Source organism: Crocodylus siamensis, chromosome 6 (assembly GCF_052110815.1).
Source record: "Crocodylus siamensis isolate JL-2025a chromosome 6, ASM5211081v1, whole genome shotgun sequence".
NCBI classification, from domain to species: Eukaryota; Metazoa; Chordata; order Crocodylia; family Crocodylidae; genus Crocodylus; species Crocodylus siamensis.
The window spans coordinates 85,388,877-85,408,270 of NC_143400.1; the positions used below are offsets into that span (position 1 = coordinate 85,388,877).

Sequence of the window (19,394 nt, forward strand, 5' to 3'; positions counted from 1 at the left end):
CCTCTCTATGAAATGTTATTGCTCCTAGACCGGAGGTTAAAAATATGGGAGCTCTGCAATGCAACCTACACATTGTTGTCTATATTCTTGATAACATGAAGTAGTATTTTGTAGCCCTGCTGTGAAGCCGGTCGCTGCTCTGATATGAATATCTTTTTACCATTCTGATCTTCTTATGCCTTTTTTAGTTTTCTTGGGAAAAATAGGTAGAGAATGCCAGAGCATATTCTTTTGTACAATATGTTTATGCTGGAATAAACCACATATTGAACAGGAGAGGTGAAGTTTCCCATTCTTGACCATGTAATACCTCCTCATTAATGTAGGTTACATCATCAAGTATCAGCTTATTTAAGTTCTTAAGTTATTAACAAGCATTTAAGTTTCTCCCATTTTTTTGCATGAAGTATATTTTTAAAAATCAGCTTTTCAGAGTAGCTAAAAAATACATCCATGTATTCTCCCAAGTTCTAAAAGGTGGGCACATAAGCACTTCAGATGGTTACTTTAAAGTTTAAGATATGCTAGATGGTTCAACAAAAGTCATTTTATGTTGCGGGGAAAGAAGAGCCATGCTTTACCTCCTTCTGTAGAGATTGTTATTCATTCAAAAAGTACATCTATAATAAATGGGGTAGGAGATGGATTAGCCTTAAACTGTTATTGAAATTCCCTCCATACATTTCTGCCAGGCATGACAAGCATTGTAGCTGCCCAAACGATGAGAATCCACACTTCTGTTTCAGAAAGCATTCAGCAGTGGAACTACACCTCGATACCTCACCAACTAACATACAGGAACGATGGCACGGATCAGCTTCTCAACTCTTGTGTCATGCGTTCACATCCAAACCTTCAGTGGCATCAACTGAAAATGTATGGGAATTAAACCTTTCTGTAGCTCACAGTAGAAGTAACTTGTGCTGGGAAAGAAGCAGCCAGTGAAGTAGAACAATTTGGCCTAATGAAAGAGGCACTGCTGTACCTATGATGGGGACTAGGAAGGGGGTAAGAATTGCTCTAACCTTCAATTCAAACAACTTGAATGTCTCAAAACGCAAAGTATGCTAGTCCACTGAATTGTAGGGAACTCCAAAGATAGGTCAAAACAGCTTTTATCAAACATTGTCTTGTAAGTGTCTCCCCTTTCTCGAGAAACAGATTGCTTGGCTAGTGAGTGGTAGTTTAATTCCAGCAGATGAAGAGGTGAACTTTATGGGACTTTACTGCTGCATAGCTGGGTTTTCCTACTTGTATAAGTAGAAGCATGGCATTAAAAAGAAATACACAGTGATGAACCTTTGCAATTGTTTGTCAGTGCTAAGGAAAGGCATGGGTATTTTAACCTTCTGCCTCTCATTAAATTATGATATGACTATTGTTAAATTATTGGATATATGAATTTTAAATAGTCTAAACCAGGGGTGCTCAGCCTCTGGACTCTGGGACAAATCCGGCCTGTGGGGCCATGTTATCTGGCCCATTGGGTTCCCGACAGGTCTGGAAATCTAGCAACTGGGGAGTTCTGGTCGCATTAACTGATGTGACAATTAATACTTCCACCATTCTCCCACTGCCAAATTTTCAGAGCCGTGGGGAACCCTCCAGGTCAGATGACATGGTCCTACACACACACAGAGGGTCACTCCATGACCACATCTGGCATGTGGGGTGTCACATTCATGGACTAACTTTATGTGCCAACCTCACACTGAATCCACCCCACAAACTAACCTCACCGGTAGGATCCAATACGTGGACCTGCTGCATACCACTAATCAGCCTGTGGGGCCAGAAGGTTGAGCATCACTGCTCCGGATCCACAGAAACTGGGCAACCTCACATCAGTCAGGCTGAGCCAAAGACTCAAAATCATTTTGTTCTTGTCAGCTGTACATCTAAAACTTGGACAAAAGAATATGAAGCCAGTGATGCCTTCTTGTACCCAAAAGATAGAGGGATATGCTCCTTGAAGGGGATATAGAAAGTTTATTTTTGGAGTTTTCTAGGGACTTCTGCAGGAAAAACTGAACTGGTATCGGTGATGCTCTGTTCACCAGGGTGCCTTTTGGGGTGATAAGGAGCAATGGTCACAAACTGACAGAGAACAGATTTAGCTTAGACATCAGGAAAAACTTCATGGTAATGGTAGCCGAACTTTGGAACGGGCTTCCAAGGGAGGTGGTGCTCTCCCCTACCTTGGGGGTCTTTAAAAGAAAGCTGGATAGGCATCTGGCTGGGGTCATGTGACCCCAGCACTCTTTCCTGCCATGGCAGGGGGTTGGACTTGATGACCTGTTGAGGTCCCTTCCGACCCTAGCAGCTATGAATCTGTGAAGCAAACAGTGAAACAGTGCAAAAAGTAGAAGCCAGTCAAAGGAGGCTTCAGTCCTCCTTCCAAGCCCACAGCTTCATGTCCCAACCAAACAAGAAAAGAACATTCAATTAGTGACAGCCTGTGACCAATTTGTAGGCTAGCCTACAAATAGGAGATTTATTTAGGCTTAGGAGATGCATCAGCCAACATAGGTAAGCCAGCAGAATGGCAGATAGGATGTTATGTAAAGAAAGGGCAGCTGCTGATCAAGTGGCAGCAACTTGACTATACATCAGCGTGTTTTGGAAACCTGCTGTCCGCTTCCTGCCTTCCAAGTGACTTCAGTCAAGGTCCAGTGTGGTATCTCCTCGAATACAAGAGAAGATATCCAAGTGGAAATGGTGGTGACAGTGCGCTGGGAACTGCAGAGGCGCTCCTAAGTGGCTACATCTCCTGTCAAAGAGGGAGTAAGGCTTTGCAGCTTAGGAGGAAGCTAATGTCTTAGGAGCATCACAGAAAGTCTAACTTTCCTGGCTGATGTCCTGGGATCCTCCCTGGAGAGATGCCCCATCAGCCTTCAAGATCTGCTCCCTCTGTTGCCTAGCAAACACATCACCCCTGTATAGCATCTCTTCCGAATCCCGCTCCTGGCATTTCCAAACTACTTCTACGCCCTTCCATTGTTTTTTAAAATGTTGTGGAGCTTTCATCAGCCAGTCAGACTGCTCTCTTTGGACAACTCATTTTATGGCATGACATATGGGGCTCCATTAGCAGTTAACATTCTTATTGGGTTTTGTATTATGCTTTATATTGGGACTTCAATAGCTACAAACTATGACCAAGATATGTATTGTCTATTATATTGACCTGACACATTGCTGAAATAAACCCATCTCTCTCTTATATTAGAGATAATTAAGCTCTCTGTTTTAATAAGAATGACATTAAAATATTACCTTCTCTTTGTGCGAAAATACAAGTATGATTCAGCCAATTACAATCCTGAACTGTCTGGTATTAAATACGTTATTATTAGGAAGCAAGCATAGTGGAAAAGGGAAAAATATATGGAAAACAGTTTTAAAATATTTTGGTGATATACTTACAGAATAGTTTCTTGGATGAAGATGCTAGCAACAACTACAACAATAAAAAGCTCTAAAAATAGCATCAGACATAGTATAAATTCACCGTCTCTTTATGGAACAGTGAAAAATAAGAATAAAAGTGATCTCTGCAATCTCAGAAGAAAAGGGCTAAATTGTGCTCTCAGTAGTGTAACAAAGTAGGCCTCAATGCCCAAACGTAAATGTTGAGACGTAAATGTTCTGGCACAGCATTTCAGACCAGGTCAGGCCTAGCAATGACGCCCTCAAATGTGCTGTGTGGTTCCACGTGCTTCCCTCCTGCGCTGTGTTCATGTGGCACCGAAGGCAGATAAATCTACTGTTGAAAGACGGTGTTGGTTAGCCACATCTGCGCATTGCATGGATTCAACACTGCTCCGGGAGGCAGCCCGTAGAGAAATGTGTGTGTGAGAAGGCACCACTGCCAGACCTGGTAAGTTTGTGCTCTGAACATATCCTGAATGTGTATTTCATTACCACTTCATTAAAGGAAGCTCTGAGAAGCCCAAATCAAGACTGGAATTTTGATGTGATTGTGTCTTACAAATAACTTATCAGAAAAGAGAAAAGCTCTAGGTCTTAGGCTCCAGAGCAGTGGTCTCCAAACTTTTTTGATCGTGCACCCCTATCAGTAAAAAATTTTTGAGTACGCACCCCCAATATATGTATATTTATATTTGTGCACCCCATCAGTAAAAAATTTTTGAGCACGCACCCCCAATATATGTATATTTATAGAAATAGAAATAGAAGTTCTAATAGTTTCTTCCCGCACCCCAATGGATCATCTTGCGCACCCCCTGGGGTGTGCGCACCCCACTTTGGAGACCACTGCTCTAGGGAACAGTGACCATGGGTTCAGTTCCTGTAGCCTTGTCACAGTCATCCTAAATGATCTTGGGCAAGTCTCCTTAGTGGATGCCTACACTGTGGCAGCAGTCATGCTGCTGAGGAAATAAGCTGGACTCACCCACTCCCACTTGGTGTATGTTGACTCTAGAAATGAGGTAGATAAATGCCCTTGGGGCTTCTCCAGCTGCTGGTCTCAAGAACACCAAAAAAACAGGCCTTGAGGATACTGCCAGGGATATCTGTCAGGGCATCCTCACCACTTCATTTCGGGGGTTGACATATGCAGCGTGGGAACAGGTAAGTGGGACTTAGTGCCAGAGCAGTGTGACTGAGCGATGTGCCTTCATGGTGTGGACATACCCATGGTCTCAGTTCTCCTTTTGTAAGACGGTAAAGATAGCACTTCCCCCGTCAGAGGAGGTGTCAAAAAGTTTAATGAGGAAAACTGCACTAAGGATTATAAAATGCTCAAATGCTACAATGATGGGACTTGCTTTAGTTTCTTCCCTGAAGAGAATGAACAGGAGGAAAGAGTAGAGGTGAGGCAAAAATGACTTTATCTGTCTCTGGATCAAATCCTCAATAACTTGCTCAAAATGATACAGCTAATGGTCATAACATATGGTCAGACATTACAGCCAGACAGCCCAGTGTCCTTTCTTCCTGTGTGTGGTTTTCTTAATGCAAGAGAAAGAAAAGGAAGATCATTACACCCCAAATTTCAACAAAAAAATGAAAAGTTCAAATGATTGAGCTTGTGTTAGCCTTTAAGACCCCCCTGTGCAATATGAATCAGCCAGCGTATTCTTTTTGAGAAAGATGAGAAGAAACTGAAATATGTTAGTATTTTCTGCAGTGAAAGAAGTTATAAATACACCTTGAAATAACAGCTAATAAAGTCTACAAGGATGTATGTAACTTGGACGTTTCCCTCTCCTGCCTATGCTGTTTCAAAATTATGGGATCAATCCGAAGTGCTTGCACTTGCCAAATACCTGCTGACTATGGATTTCAGGAGGGGATCCTTATGCTGTAAAATAAAACAGTAAGACCTGCTGAAGTACCTGTAACTATGGTGTTCTCAAGAACTAAGGCAAAATACATGTTCTTGTTAATATGATGTCCAAGTTATCCAAAGAGGCTAAACTGTCAACTCATGTCAGACACTCCACTAAAAGCACCGTGTAACAGTCTTTCTACCACTAACTTGGAAATCTGACATGTCATATCATGTGGATGACAGGATGTACATCAAGAACCAGTGTATAAAACTATGTTTAGTCCATAGTTGGAAGACTGATGATGATATTATGTTTATAGTCAGAGTTTTCTTGCTCTTCACCTTGCTGTCAACATCTTGCTGAAGCTGAACTGCATGGGGTTTCAAGGCATTTGATCCCTGCTCAGGAGGAACTCAACACCCTGAAGGACGAAGGGAGCTTCTTGTAGAATTGGTTCTAGTTGTTTCCTAACACATGCATTATTCTCTGTGTATGGTATCCCAGATGAGGAAAAGGCTGATGCTCATATTAATACCAGGTGACCAGAGCAAAACAAATTCTGTTTGAATTTTCAAACATATGCCTTGGCTATGCTAGCGCCCCTTTCAAGTTCTCTCTGCAAACATTTGAGCAAATTTCAACTAACAAAAACATTCATGGAAAGCCAAGTCCTAGAGCTCCATGTGTCCATAGAGCTTTTATTTTCAATCAAGCACTTAGGCAGGAAGTGGCTTTGTGATGGTTGCCATCTTGGCAACAACAGCTAGAGACCTGTTAAAAGTATGAACTACTACAGTTAAGTAGCAAGTCTTCCTAACTCAGAGCCAGAGGGAGACCCACAACACTCAGCAGAAAATAAAATAAAAAACCCTATACTTTATATAACCAACTGCAACTAAACCAGACATCGAGGTTATGCTTGTTTTCAACCCATATTTAAAAAAATATTTTGTGAATGGAGACAAAGGATTAATTCATTGAATAGAAATATATATAGTAAATTATTTGCTCAGCTGTAATCAGCCTTATCCCTGCATCTCAGAGTGGAGCAGAAGGGAAATACTATTATTAAAAAAACAATAGAGTGCCATGTTACCCAACATTTTCCACATGCACAATCAGTGTAAGATCTTGCAGTGAAAGACTTAAGTGAACTTGATCTATTTTAGCTAATTGCAGAAAAGATGAAGAGGTGCCTTGATCAAGATCTGTAAATACCTATATGGGGAAGATATCCAAGACAAGAGGGCTGTTTAATCCAGCAATCACTGAACAGTTTGGACAAATTCCAGTTGAAGAAAAGGTGCAAATGTTTTAACAGTGAGGACAGCTAAAGAAGAAAAGGTGTTTACAAGGGATGGAAAGTATTCTTAGTCACTGAAATGTCTTTCTGAAAGATAGTTTCAAGTTGAATCACAAATCACTGGGATTGACACAGCAATGACTTGTGTGGAATTCTATTGCTTATTTTATGTAGATCAGATACTACTACTATCCCAGTGATCTTTGCCGACCTTAACATCTATTATGGGTGGCTATAGACGTGCTCATTCCTGTTCTAATGAGAACGTGTCGGAGGACTCAACTGAGCCTATTTCACAGTCTAATCAAAATGCTCTGGTATAACCTCTTCATCACAGGCACTAAGCCCCCACATGTTTCAAAATGGCCGTGGGGACACTTTATCTAAACCTCGTTGAATTAGCTTTAGATAAGGCACACCATGGCCATTTTGAAATGTGCAGGGACTTGATACATGTGACAGTGAGCTGTTTTAATTAGAGTGGCTGTCTGGGAACTGCTCTAATTAAAACACCGCCCCCACCCCCGAGCACATTTATAGGCAGCCTATGGCTTCTTGCAGCTGAAAGAAATGTTTATAAAGAGGAATGATTATAATAGGAGGAAAACACAGGGAAGGATGTAGGTCATCAGCAGAGAAAAGAAGTCTAATCATTAATACAAATAACAAAGAAGCAAGAGGACTCTTAGCAGATGATGTCAGGGGTAGGGGCAGCATTATAGAAACCATAAAATCAAGAAAGGAAAAGGAGACAAAGGGAGGAATAAGAGGAAATGATTGGTGTGAGCATATGGAGTAGACCTTAAATGCTGGAGGCAGCAAGCAGGAGAGGAACAGGGGAAACACATATTCTGTTTACTCTCCCCTTCAGTACCTTGTATGACACAGGACACCAGACAAGATGGACATTACTGCTTTGACCCCATAAATGGCAGTTCTTATAGAGTAAGGAAGAAAGGCAAATATTTAGGAGAAGGCAAAATAATACCAACCTTTTCAGATGTCATTTATTCAGTGATAAGAAAGGAGTCAATGGAAGGACTCAAGGAGGGGCAATGTTTTGAAAGCAATGACAGAGGCAGAAGATGTGAATGAGAAAGGGCTTATTCCAACAGAAGAATCACTGAGAGAAGAAACAAAAGTCATTGTTAAAATCCTGAAAAACTTGCATAAGGAAGTTGGCTCAGAGCTCAGTATGATGGACCTTAGTTTTTCCCATGATAAAACGCTCTCTTTAGGAAAGTAAAGATCTACACTATCCTATTTCGCATCTCTTTGCTTCCTCTTCTGTAAATTTCCCTCAAAACTGTGAGGCTGCCTACAGAAACAGGAGTGGAATGGTTAACAAGAAAAGGAGCATGCATCAATAGCTGTTGCTTTGGTTACAAAAGCACATAAGCACGGATAGTCGTGACGAGATATTTTCAGTTTTATCCACAGATAGAGACAATATTAATATAAAGATTAGCATTTATTATCTCTGCTTGATCATCATGAGGTGGCAGGTCCCAACACAGGGTCACATCCCACATAATACTGTGTTACTGTCACTGGGTGCACTAGTGACATTGAAGTGGCCCTTGTTGCTAAAAGCACGGAATTCATTAGCTATAAAGATAAAGGCTGTGATGGCGGTACTGGAACATCTTCACCCACAATGCTTTCTAGGGACCCAGTGCTGTTCCTTTTGACTTGAGTGGGAGTACACTGCTGCCTATCATTCAGGCTAGCCTATGCCAAAGAAGGCACTGACTTTGTTTAAAGGCACTGACTTTGTGCAGTGAAGCAATCCATGTCTCTCAGGGAAAACCAAGTGTCTAGGGAAGATCATATTTAACAACTGAAAGCTTCTGCAGATAAGGAAGAGAAGTAAATGCAGCTCCACGGACAGGCAGAAAAGAAGCAGGGGAATGACTGCCTGCTTCTACATAAGATGTTATTGTATGTGCATCAAGAGAGCTAGTGGGGCCTCTGATGCTAAGGCTAGGGACAGAAGTTACATTCAAATCAGTTTAAGTGATCAGAAACTGGTTCAAACCTGTAACAGAACAGAAGTTCAGTGCACATAAACTGGTTTCAAAATGGCTGAAACTAGTTTAAGATAAACCTGGTTAAATGTAGTATCAGACATAACTGATTTGGGTCAAACCGCTTTATGAAATTTCTGTCCCAGACCCCTCCCTAGTTCAAGTGAAATCACAGTCCCGCAGTACTCCCTTGTGTCCCAACAAGCTGCTCCCAGCTTCCAACCCAGGGAGCCAGCAAGTGCCAGGCAATGCAATACATTTATAGCACGTTGTCTGCAGATGGGTAATTCCTGATGGATCTCCTGGGAGATGGGAAAGGGGATTAGGGAGAAGTAATGAGGCGCTGCCCAGGCTGACTCTGGCCATGTCCGCTGCCGTGCAAGTGGCCAGCTGGGCAGACCCCTCCCCACTTTGCCTGGGGCTGCTGCCAAGGTGGACTCTGACTATGCTCCACATTGCATGAGCAGCAAGTAGGGGGGGAAAACTGGGTAGCCCCAGTCTAGGGTCCCTGTGCCCATGCCTAAGAGGGGAGGCAGGGGGATTTAAGCCCCCTGCCTTTCCCCCCTTCACCTGAGGCTGCTGCCCAGGTCAGCTCTGGCCATGCTTCCTGCCACATGAGTGGCCAGAGGGCCAGAAAGCTGGGCGGACCCTGGCTGGGGTCCCTGTGCTGGTGGGACAGAGAGGAGACAGGGGAGTTTAATGCCCCTCCTTGCCCCCCCCTTTCCTGAGGCGCTGCCTGGGCTGGTGTCTGGCCATGCTCCCCTCCCCAGCTTGGGGTCAAACCTGGCAGGGGCTGCTTCCCCCTTCCCCCCCTCCAGGCACACGCCAGCTGGGGTCCCTGCAGGCCAGGGTGGGGGTTTAAACCTCTCCCTAATCATACTCAGTGGCTATGTCTTCCCCCCCGCCCCCCAGCTCAGCTTCCCCCTAGCTTCGTGGCTGCTGCTAAAGGGAAGGGAGGGCTGCTCTAGCGCCCACTGGCTTCTAGTCTGAGCACTGCAGGCATGTGGATGCATTTCTGGTATCAAAAGTGAATGTCTGTTCACTTGCAAGTTGGTTCAATCTATGGAGGTTAGACTAGCCTGAAAAGATGGAAGCAATTCAGGCTTGGGCTTTTTGAATGCCTGTGTCCACCCATGATTCAGCTATCAAGGTCAAGGAATAGGAATAGAGCTGGAGCACTTGGCTAGGGTAACAGTTAGCAAAGGGACAGCCACTGGACAAATCCTTTGGTTCTTTCCCATTGTGAAGGGAATACTAAGAACTGGAATAGGTTATGTGACTGAAATTCCCTCCCTCCCCCTATCTCCTAAAAGGAAATCAGAGGCTTTGCATAGTGACAGAGCTTCTGGTTCTGTCTCTACTCCGGCCTGCTGCAGCCTCACTCCCATACTGCAATCTGGGGAAGAGCAGGCAAGGCACCTCTCCCTGCATCCTTTCCCTCCTGTTCCTACCAACCCGCTGTGCAATAGGATCACATGGGTCTATTGCAGTGGGTGAGGAGCAGTCTACACCCATTGATTTGTTCCCTGCTACTTTGAAGAGTTCAAGCTAAGAAGCTTGGAACCCATGATGCCAACAAGGGGAAATCCATGGAGAGAAGTGTTAAGAGTAAAAGGAAGATTTTCCATGATAGAAAATGACCTCTTTACAAAGCCTGTGAGCTTAGGATTTTAAATGAGTGTAACCCAGTGGGGGAAAAAAAAAATCAAACTACCGTATATTGAAGAAATCCCCTGCTTGAAGGCATCTGAAAAAGTTCACAGGCACAGCAAACCCTGTCCCAGTGGGTAATACTCTGAACTAGACATGCTTTGCACTCATAGTAGTTTTGGAAGACAGTGCTGCTCTGAACTGAAATTTATTTTGGTATATAAATAAGAACTGGGAGGATGTAGCTAACAATTCTGGAAAGGGCGAATTCACCCTCCATGGGATATACTAGCATTGTTTTGCCAGTACCGTCCCAGTGTAAAGAAGATCAGAATCAGGCCCTGATAATTCTTTGTATGGTAATGCTCATGGACAGTATATGAAACTATTATAGATTGTGTGGATTTTTCTGAGCCATTTCATCAGCTATTGACAAAGTGATTTGGAATGGGAGCTATCTCCTCTAATACTATCAATTAGTCCGTAAAGCAGTTCTTGTGGATAGCCAGAAGAGCAGCCTTTTCAGTGTGCTTTGCTCAGGGCCAGTTTTGGCAATAAGGAAGGAAGACACCAGCAAAAAGGGCAGAGGCAGGGAGCTAAAGTAAATAAAACGGAAAACAAGACCACAGCTGAAGAGTAAGGAGAGGAGCTGATCTGCTTCTACTGCTACCCTCTTATCCCAGCCCCTAAAAACAGAGGAGAGAAGAGACAATGGGAGGTGAGAGACTCCTATGCAGTGGTTGATGCTGATAGATACAGTATATGGTATATGCAATAGGCTAAGGACCCAGGGAGCTAACACTAAGGACATGGACCCTGATCCAATATAGTGCTTAGACTCCTGATTACGTACAAGCACATGTAATCCCATTACATTTAAAGGGGACATTCACGGGCTTAAAGTTCAGTGCGTGCTTGAGTGACTGGCCGAATCAGGGCCTAGATCCTGTATACCTGACTGAAACAAGCAGTCTTCAACTGAGTAAGGTACCCCACTGAAGCTGTGAAGACTACTCACAATGCTTACAGTTCATCTTTGCAGAACTGGGGCCTTAAGGAGATATCCTTTTTACTGTACTCTGTTTTCCTTGAGACAGTCTGTGAGGTCTTGTTTCTTCCGGTGCAAGAATACAGAAAGGTATCAGAGAGTTAGTACCATGCAGATTGCAAAAAAGAAAATAGAACTATTGTGGGTACACTTTAAAAAGAAGCTCTTGGGATTGTATAGTATCAGGAATTAAATTTTATAATAGTCCATAAAATTGAAGTATGAGCCAAGGGTTAACAACCTTGAATTTCACCCTTAAAATTAATCCCAGAAATTTTACTTCATTACAAATACGTTAGTACTATACAATGTCTCATGATTGATATGCCCAAGAGCTCCCTTTGTCGGCAGTCTTTTAAGTACTAATCCTTCATTTTGCTTCTAATAGTGAGATGGGTGCCTCCTTCCAAGTTGTACCATCAATTTTTACCTGCCAATACAGTTTGATGAGCTTGCTTATATGCTGCTCACCGCCTCCTGACAGCCAGTACATGTAGTCAGCAATCATGGCACTCCTAATGACAAAAGCAGAACAAACAAGTGTATAGGATGGGGAAAAGATGTAAGCAGCAAATATTTAAACCTGATAACATAAAATGAACTGAATATAAAGTTTGTGTAAAAAGGGTACACCATTATAAGTAACTATCAGTCATTGCCCAACAGTAAAAAACACATTTTGGGAATACAGTAAGCATTTTTATTATGTAGCTAAACTATATGCGAGTAAACAGCCCTAAATTTTTCCCTTTGATGGCTTTTCTATTTATACTGTGCGCAAATATTTAATGGCTGCTCAAAAATATTTTATTCTAGCCATTTCTTATTATGCTTTAAAGTATTTATGGGCTAAAATACTTTAAATACAGTCTAAATTTCTTCCAGAATAGCACTGGGATGCTAATATATTGTAACATGGGAGCTTGAGAATATCTCAGTCTACTGCAAAGTCAAACATAGTTCACCTTTGATTAAATTATGCTATTTAAAAAAAACCACACACACCAAAAAACAAAGTAATCAGCTATCTTTGTATCTAATTAAATACGCTTTACTACCCAGAGTGTTTGTTAAAACCATTGCATTACTCTTATTAGACCGGGGGGATATTAAAAACTATTGTACAATGGATATTAATGCAGTGCTTTAACAGACTTTAGAAAATCAGTTTGCTTTTATGGCTGCTTCCTCTCACTGCTCTCTATTTCCTTTCCTCTAGAGATTCCAAATCCAATTAAATGTGACTAGATGTAATTCCAAATTGTCACTTTAGTCAATTAAACATATAATAATCTTGTGTACCTAATTACTAGCACCAAAAGTTTATTTGTTGATGTAGTGCTATCAATGTATACTTCTGCATGTTTCTGTTATCTTTGCCTATATATTAATTGTTCTTTGACATTACTGTAAATTGAATTAGAAATTTCCCCTCTAGTTAAAACCGTCTTGCAACCAGTAATCCCAATCCTGCTGTAATACCCTTTTGGAATGTGTTTTTCAAGCCTGTATTATGTTCTTAATGAGATATAACCAAAAATACAAGGATGTAACAATAAACATTTCAAAGCAGGCCTAGTATCAGGGGGTAACATATTGTTGTACTCTATTGTAAACCTAAGAACTGGTAAATATACAGCACTCCCATTGATTTCACTGGGGGATGGGTATTCCCGTAAGAGCCATGAATATAAGGACTGGATTTCACCCTAAGGTCCCAGCCAGCTCTTATTCAAGACACTGGCAAAAATCCCTTTGGCTGCAGTAGAGAACAAAGCATGCAGTGGCTCACCAGACACAGCTAGTGCTCTTGTAACTTCATGCAGAACGTGCCAAGGGTGAAAACCCGGCCTCACTAAATATTTTGTTGCGGTTGGGATTTCACCCCAAATACTTAACTGAAGTAGCAAGGAAGGTAACCTGAGGAGGAAGGGAAGGCCCAAATAACTCATGCAACACCTTCTGCTTGAGTCAAGATGTAGTGTGAGCAAGGGGCTTGGGAAGAACCAGTCAGTGTTTTGGGCGAAGTAATCCTAGTTAAATAATCTCTTCCAGAAGTCTGAAAGGTATACAGCTATTCAATATGATTACCCACCATTTATAACTTGGGGGGTCTGTAGTACTTCCAGTTCCCTTTGAAATAGTGCTGGTTAGTACTGCAATGTGTTAGTTGTTTATGTGCATGAGCGATTGCTGTTCTTCTGCATCTGGCCCATAAGAAAGACAAGGCGTCTATGATGAATTGAAGCAGCCCTCCTTAAGATCAAATAGTAGAGGCCTATATTTTTGGAGTCAGAGGCCTTTTTTTTTTGTTCTACCACACCAGAAATTTGGGGAGGGAGGGACTGATTCAATAATTATCCTCTCTGTCTCCAGCCCTGGCTTCTTTGTAGCAGAAAGAAAAGTGAACTATCCGGGTTTGACATCTGTTCCTTTTCTATGCTTTGGTGATATGTGAAGGCAAAATTTGACAGAACTGTACAAAGAAGCACCCGTGATAGGATCCAGAATAACTTCAGCTGGTTTTCTGTTAGAAAAATGGACAGTTGCTGGGTTGGAATAGTATCGGGGGTGACTACTCCAAAACTGCTGCAATCCTGAAGATTAAATTTTGCAAATCCTTAATCCAAAATGTCACCACCATACACTGCAGTGTGATTGTGTTTCTACTGTGCTGCCAAACAGCATTTCTTGGGCCCAAATATGACCAGTTGGATCAGCACATGCTAGCAGTTTGTTTTCCCATCTTCGCTGCTGGCAGCTCTCACTGACACTATCATCCATGTGATGCAGTCCAGTTGAAAATGTAACCCCAAATGCATCTCGTCTGCAACATGGCTAATCCTCTCCTCCTTGACTCCACATAGTGTTCAAGTGCAGTTCAGTAGCTAAAGCACTTTTTCAGCTTTAACTGGGATAACAACAGACTCTTTGTGACTTCAGAGACGCCATTTCTTCTCTCTGTGCCCCAGTTCCTATCTGTAAAGTTGTAGCATTAATTCTTGACTGCAAGCTCTTTTGGTTTTGACGGTAGTGCTTGAGGCCCTGATTTTGGTGGGGGCTTAAGGCACTATTATACTTGACATAATATCCTTATCCCTTTTGTTTTTCCCCATGATTTTGTTCTTATTTCTTTTAATAGGATTCAACACACATGTACACTTAAAGCAGCTGTGTTTAGTTCTTCAGTGTCTCCTTCAGTTCTTGGTAGATTTCTCTTCATCATTGTATGCAGTATATTATGGGTGGCAAATTATATACAAGAATGCTTTTCCCTAGTTTGTGACTTTTCTTTCTCTTGTTTGTACTAGCATCGCTCACTTGGCATATGGAAATGTGTATAGGCCAGAGGTGAAATCTGCCTGCATGACTCAAGAGGTTTAGACACCTAGGGCCAAACTTTCAAAGTTATCTAGATGCCTAAGTATGCAGACATGTACCTAATGTGACGTACAAAAACACTCAAGCTGGTTAGATGTGTACCTTCTCTGAGAGTTAGGCAACTAATTCACCTGGGTGTTTTGCTAAGTTCCACCAGGCACTTATCTACATATCTGTAGGCACCTAAATACCTTTGAAAATCCAGTCTCTGGAAACCAAAGTCCTGCTGATTTCCAAGGGGAAGCTTCTGAGCACTTAAGACCTTTTTGAACTTGTAACTTCGAAGCCTATGTTACATAGGATCTTTTGAAACTATTATTTCAGATCCTCAAATGGTGATAATGCCCATTACCTTCTTTGTGGTCTGAGGGAAGAGTTAAGCAATATAGATAAAATAGTGCTTCTTAGGAATAATGCCACATTTTAGCTTCATCTTGACATTTTTCTCCATCATGTCTTGTCTAGTGCATGTGTTTGTCTCTTCTTTGTTTAGCATTTTCGGTATTGCTTTCACTTCTATCTATGCCAAATCTACAATGTGGATATGGCCATTTAAATAAAAATCCAAGTTATTAACATTTGAAAACTAGCTACAGGCCAAGGAGAGTATCATTTATAAAAGTATATTGAATGTGATAGTCCAAATTGCAGATTGGTATAATGCTAAATATGGATTAACAGCAGAGACTGTAATGACTAAAAGAGCCATCCATTATGCATTAGAGTCAATTTTATGCTTAAAATTATAGAGAGAATAAAATGTACACAACTATACAATCTACTCTAAGACTGTATTTTTATTAAAGGTTTATGGCAACAATATATATCATGAAAGGGATGCTCAGCTGCGTTATACATGTCACTTGAACTCCCAAGATAGATCGAGCTATATAACATGCACATGGTATCTACATGATGCAAAACAAGACCATGTAGAGATACTTGAACATACTGTTCACAAGTTAGCTCAAGGCCCAAAGCAACACAGCTGTGTCAGCAGAGTGCTCTTCTTGAGCTAATTTGACTTTTGAGTAGCAGGGTATATTAGCTCAGGCAGAGATCTCTGCTAACCCACTCATACTGCTTCTAGTTCCTGAGCTAGCTTGCCGGCAACACACTTAGACAGATCTACACTGTACTGCTTTGTGTCATGTAGATGTACTCCTATTTCCTGTGTGTTTTGGGAAAAGCAAAAAGTAGAAGTCCCTTGAAAAACAGTTTTCCTGAGTACTCTAGCTGACAACTATTGGAACGAGTGTGATTCCATCTTCTTTTTTCTTATTGATATTTGTATGTCAGTAGCATACAAGGTCCAGAAATAAGGGTACCCGACCAACACAGGGAAAAACCCATCCATCCTTCAAAGAACATAGGAGCTAAACACACTGCAGTAATTACTGGGTTAGCTGCGACACTGTCCCTTCTTAGGTCCTACCACGTGCACCCAACAAATGCTAGCCTTTGACACTTTGCTTGTCCTTGGGCTCATCTACATGAGACACTATGGCAACATAGCAACACGCTACAGCGATGTAGCATCTTCAGGCACAAACCGTGATGCTGCAGCTACGTTGCTACTGTGACGCGCTTCCCTGCTGTAGTGCGTTGCTTTAGTGACATAGCAGCTAAAACTAACCATGTGCCACTGGCATGGTGCAGTAACAACGGCGCCATAGGGACATGTGTAGATGCACCCCTTGAGTAGTATTACACAGTTCCCATTTGTACGTTTTCTTACCTAAGCTTAACCTCTCTGCACATCGCCCAGATGGGTCCAGCTTATTCACTGTCTCTGAGACGGGAAGAAGACAATGCTTCCTTCTGTGTCTGGGCAAGTCTTCCCAGCCTGCCAGCTTCTTTAGTGACACACCTTGAAGGGTGCATGGTGAGATCAGTACCTTTAATTGGCTCTGCCATGAACTATTTGGAACCAATTATGAAGTTATGCCAAGGCTCATGCTATGGATGCTGCTCATTTGGAATTAGCTGATTTCTTACTCACTGGCTCTGAGTTAGTGCTGAACAAATACAACCATGTGCTCCTGTATTAGGAGAGATGTGCATGGAAAACAGGGATAAAAAGCTCCTATTTGCACCTTTCATCCCCCAGAGCACAGGTATGGGGGCAGAGTGAAATCTAGCTGTATGCTCTATAGATGGGGCCAAGCCATGACTCATGAGATGCAGGCAGCTACCAAGTAGTTTAAGTGTGACTCCTAAGAAAGACTAGTAGTTAAATAAAAAACATTTCTCCCTAGCAGCTTTTCATTATTTTCTCATTTTTTTTTCTTCTGCTCTTGCTTATTATTTATTCTAAGAAGTCATTTAATGATAAAATATTTGAGCTGGGGTGTTGTACAAAGAGCATTGAATCTAGGGTGCAAGCACCTCAAAAGTTTTGTCACCTACAGCTCTTGGCCACATCAAGATTTTGGTTTGCAGCCAGAAGGGTTAGGGAGTTCTGCTGCCCCTGTCCTATAATAAACAATGTATTGAAAGCACTGTGATGTAAGGCAGCTTCAATTCACGATATTATATGCCTATTTCTGACACCCTCAGTGACACAGAATTACACCATGAAATACAAGCCTGCAAAGACTGTAATTTTCAAAGTTATTAATATGCTCCTAATTACCCAAATCATTGAGGTGGCTTTTGAATATGTGTGGATAACTAGAATAAAAAACTAATAGCAAGTAAGCTTTATATTTCAGATGTTGAGAATTCAGATAATCAGGTTGTACTGTGCACACTCCCATGTGGAATATCACCTCTTCTCCTTCGTGGGGTGTTGGTTGTAGCCATGTTGGTCTGAGGACACAGGCAGACAAGGTTCTTTGGGTAAATCTGATATCTTTTATTAGACCAATTAAATTGTTGGAAAAAATGTTTTTTGCAAGCTTTCAGGTACAAACACCCTTCTTCAGGCAGAGGGACACACTCTCCCTCTGCCTGAAGAAGGGTGTTTGTCCCCAGAAGCTTGCAAAAACAATTTTTCTAACTATTTAGTTGATCTAATAAAAGATGGCAGATTTCTCTTTTTAGCTTCTGGAGTTAAAATGTAGGACTGGGAAATAGTTCATCCCAGTTCTTACACCATTTGTTTGATTGACCTTGGGTAGGTCAGACTCATATTTCAAGAAGTGTCCACTTTGAATTTCAGGAATTGCTGCCCACCAGCAAAAGTCAGAGTGAGCTACAGGTGTTTACAAGCTCTGGAAATCAAGCTTTATATAGTCCCAAACAGGGTGAATTGGATGCTAGTGGATGCCTTGGGAACTGTTTGCCTTAGTCTCTGACTCTCTTTTCTTATTACACACGTACAAGACACATTCCTGTATTATAATGATGTTGGGGGCTTAATTCACTATTTTGAGGGGAATACAGACAAAGACAGTCTTAATAGTGAGACTGCTAAAAGTCTCACTTTTTTCTTCCTTTAGTCACCAACAATACAGATGATCTTTCTTTTCCTTTTGGCATTAAAATTAGCATGGGCATAAATCTTTCTCTTCAATCTTTCTTCCTAACTGCTTCTAGCTACCTCTTGTCCTCTCCCAAGCAGAAAAGAGTAGCAACTTATTTCAGCTATTTTTTCTTTGAAGAAAGGAATACTTGGGGGGTGGGAACATGGAGTAGAATTACATAATCTAACTTTTTTCCTCCAATAGTACACCTTGACCCAGTGTTATTTTATCTTGGGTTGCAAATTCTGTAATCAGTACTTGTGTGGAGTCTCCTGGAACAAGTTACAATTGACATGCCAAACTGCTGAAAAATCCCCTCACACTTGAGAGGGGAAAGGGAGAGAAGCTGTTAGTTCTGAAGCTTACAGACCTTGGGGGTCAAGAAAGGAAATGAGAGCCGTTGAGTTTGTATGGAGGCTATTAAGAGCAGGTTAGACAAGTATCTGAATGCAGGGAAGGGTTTCAGCATAGCCAATCCTACCTTGGGACAAGGGCCTGCACTAGATGACGACCTGAGATCCCTTTTTGCCTTGTTTTCTATTATGTTACATACTCAAAATGGCATGGGCATGTGCACAGCTGCTTGATCCCCTGTTCCCTAGTTGTCTCCTAGGTGGTGGTACTAGGAGCATATACACCTCCACAGTGGGGACCACAGAGGCAATTGCTGAAGAATTTGTTTGACATTTAGCTTGAACCTTCAAAACAAGAGGTGTTTTGGTATATTCAAAGGATGCTTTGAAAGTAGTTGTGACCTTTCAGGGCTACCACAGCAAAGCTAAACCCAGCTGTTATTAAGAGAACAAGGCTAGACTTAGTAAGGCTGTTTCTATCTGGCCACTGGGTGGTGTAAAACAATAAGATATATGCATATGTATGTAACTGAAGAACACCACAAGAGAACTTGAACTGTCCTGCCTAGCCCATGTGCAGAAATTCAGAGCATATGTATCAGAGATGAAGGGAGCTTTAGCTTCCTGACCGCTGCTGAAAGTATGCAGCTAAACCCTGCACAACAGCTGTAAGGACGTGTGATGTGCAACTGGAAGGTGCAGGTAGGGCGAACACACAATTTTATGGAATGCACCAAGATGTTACATTTCTAAAGAGGACAAGCAACTGCCATTATTGCTTTACAATCGTGTATTACATTGTGTAAATCCTGGAACACCTAAGTAGAAAGACTTGGGGTCAAATTTTTGGACTTCACAAAACCCA

General features: G+C 41.8%; 1 protein-coding gene across 1 annotated transcript in view; it reads right to left on the reverse strand.

Moving 5' to 3' along the window:
* The window catches only part of SPATA16 (spermatogenesis associated 16), a 131,987-nt gene that overhangs the window by 51,272 nt on the left and 61,321 nt on the right, over nt 1-19,394 (reverse strand). Inside the window, exon 4 of the mRNA XM_090054135.1 lies at nt 11,759-11,843. Coding sequence (XP_089910261.1) covers nt 11,759-11,843 — 85 coding nt within the window. The remainder of the gene's footprint in view (nt 1-11,758; nt 11,844-19,394) is intronic.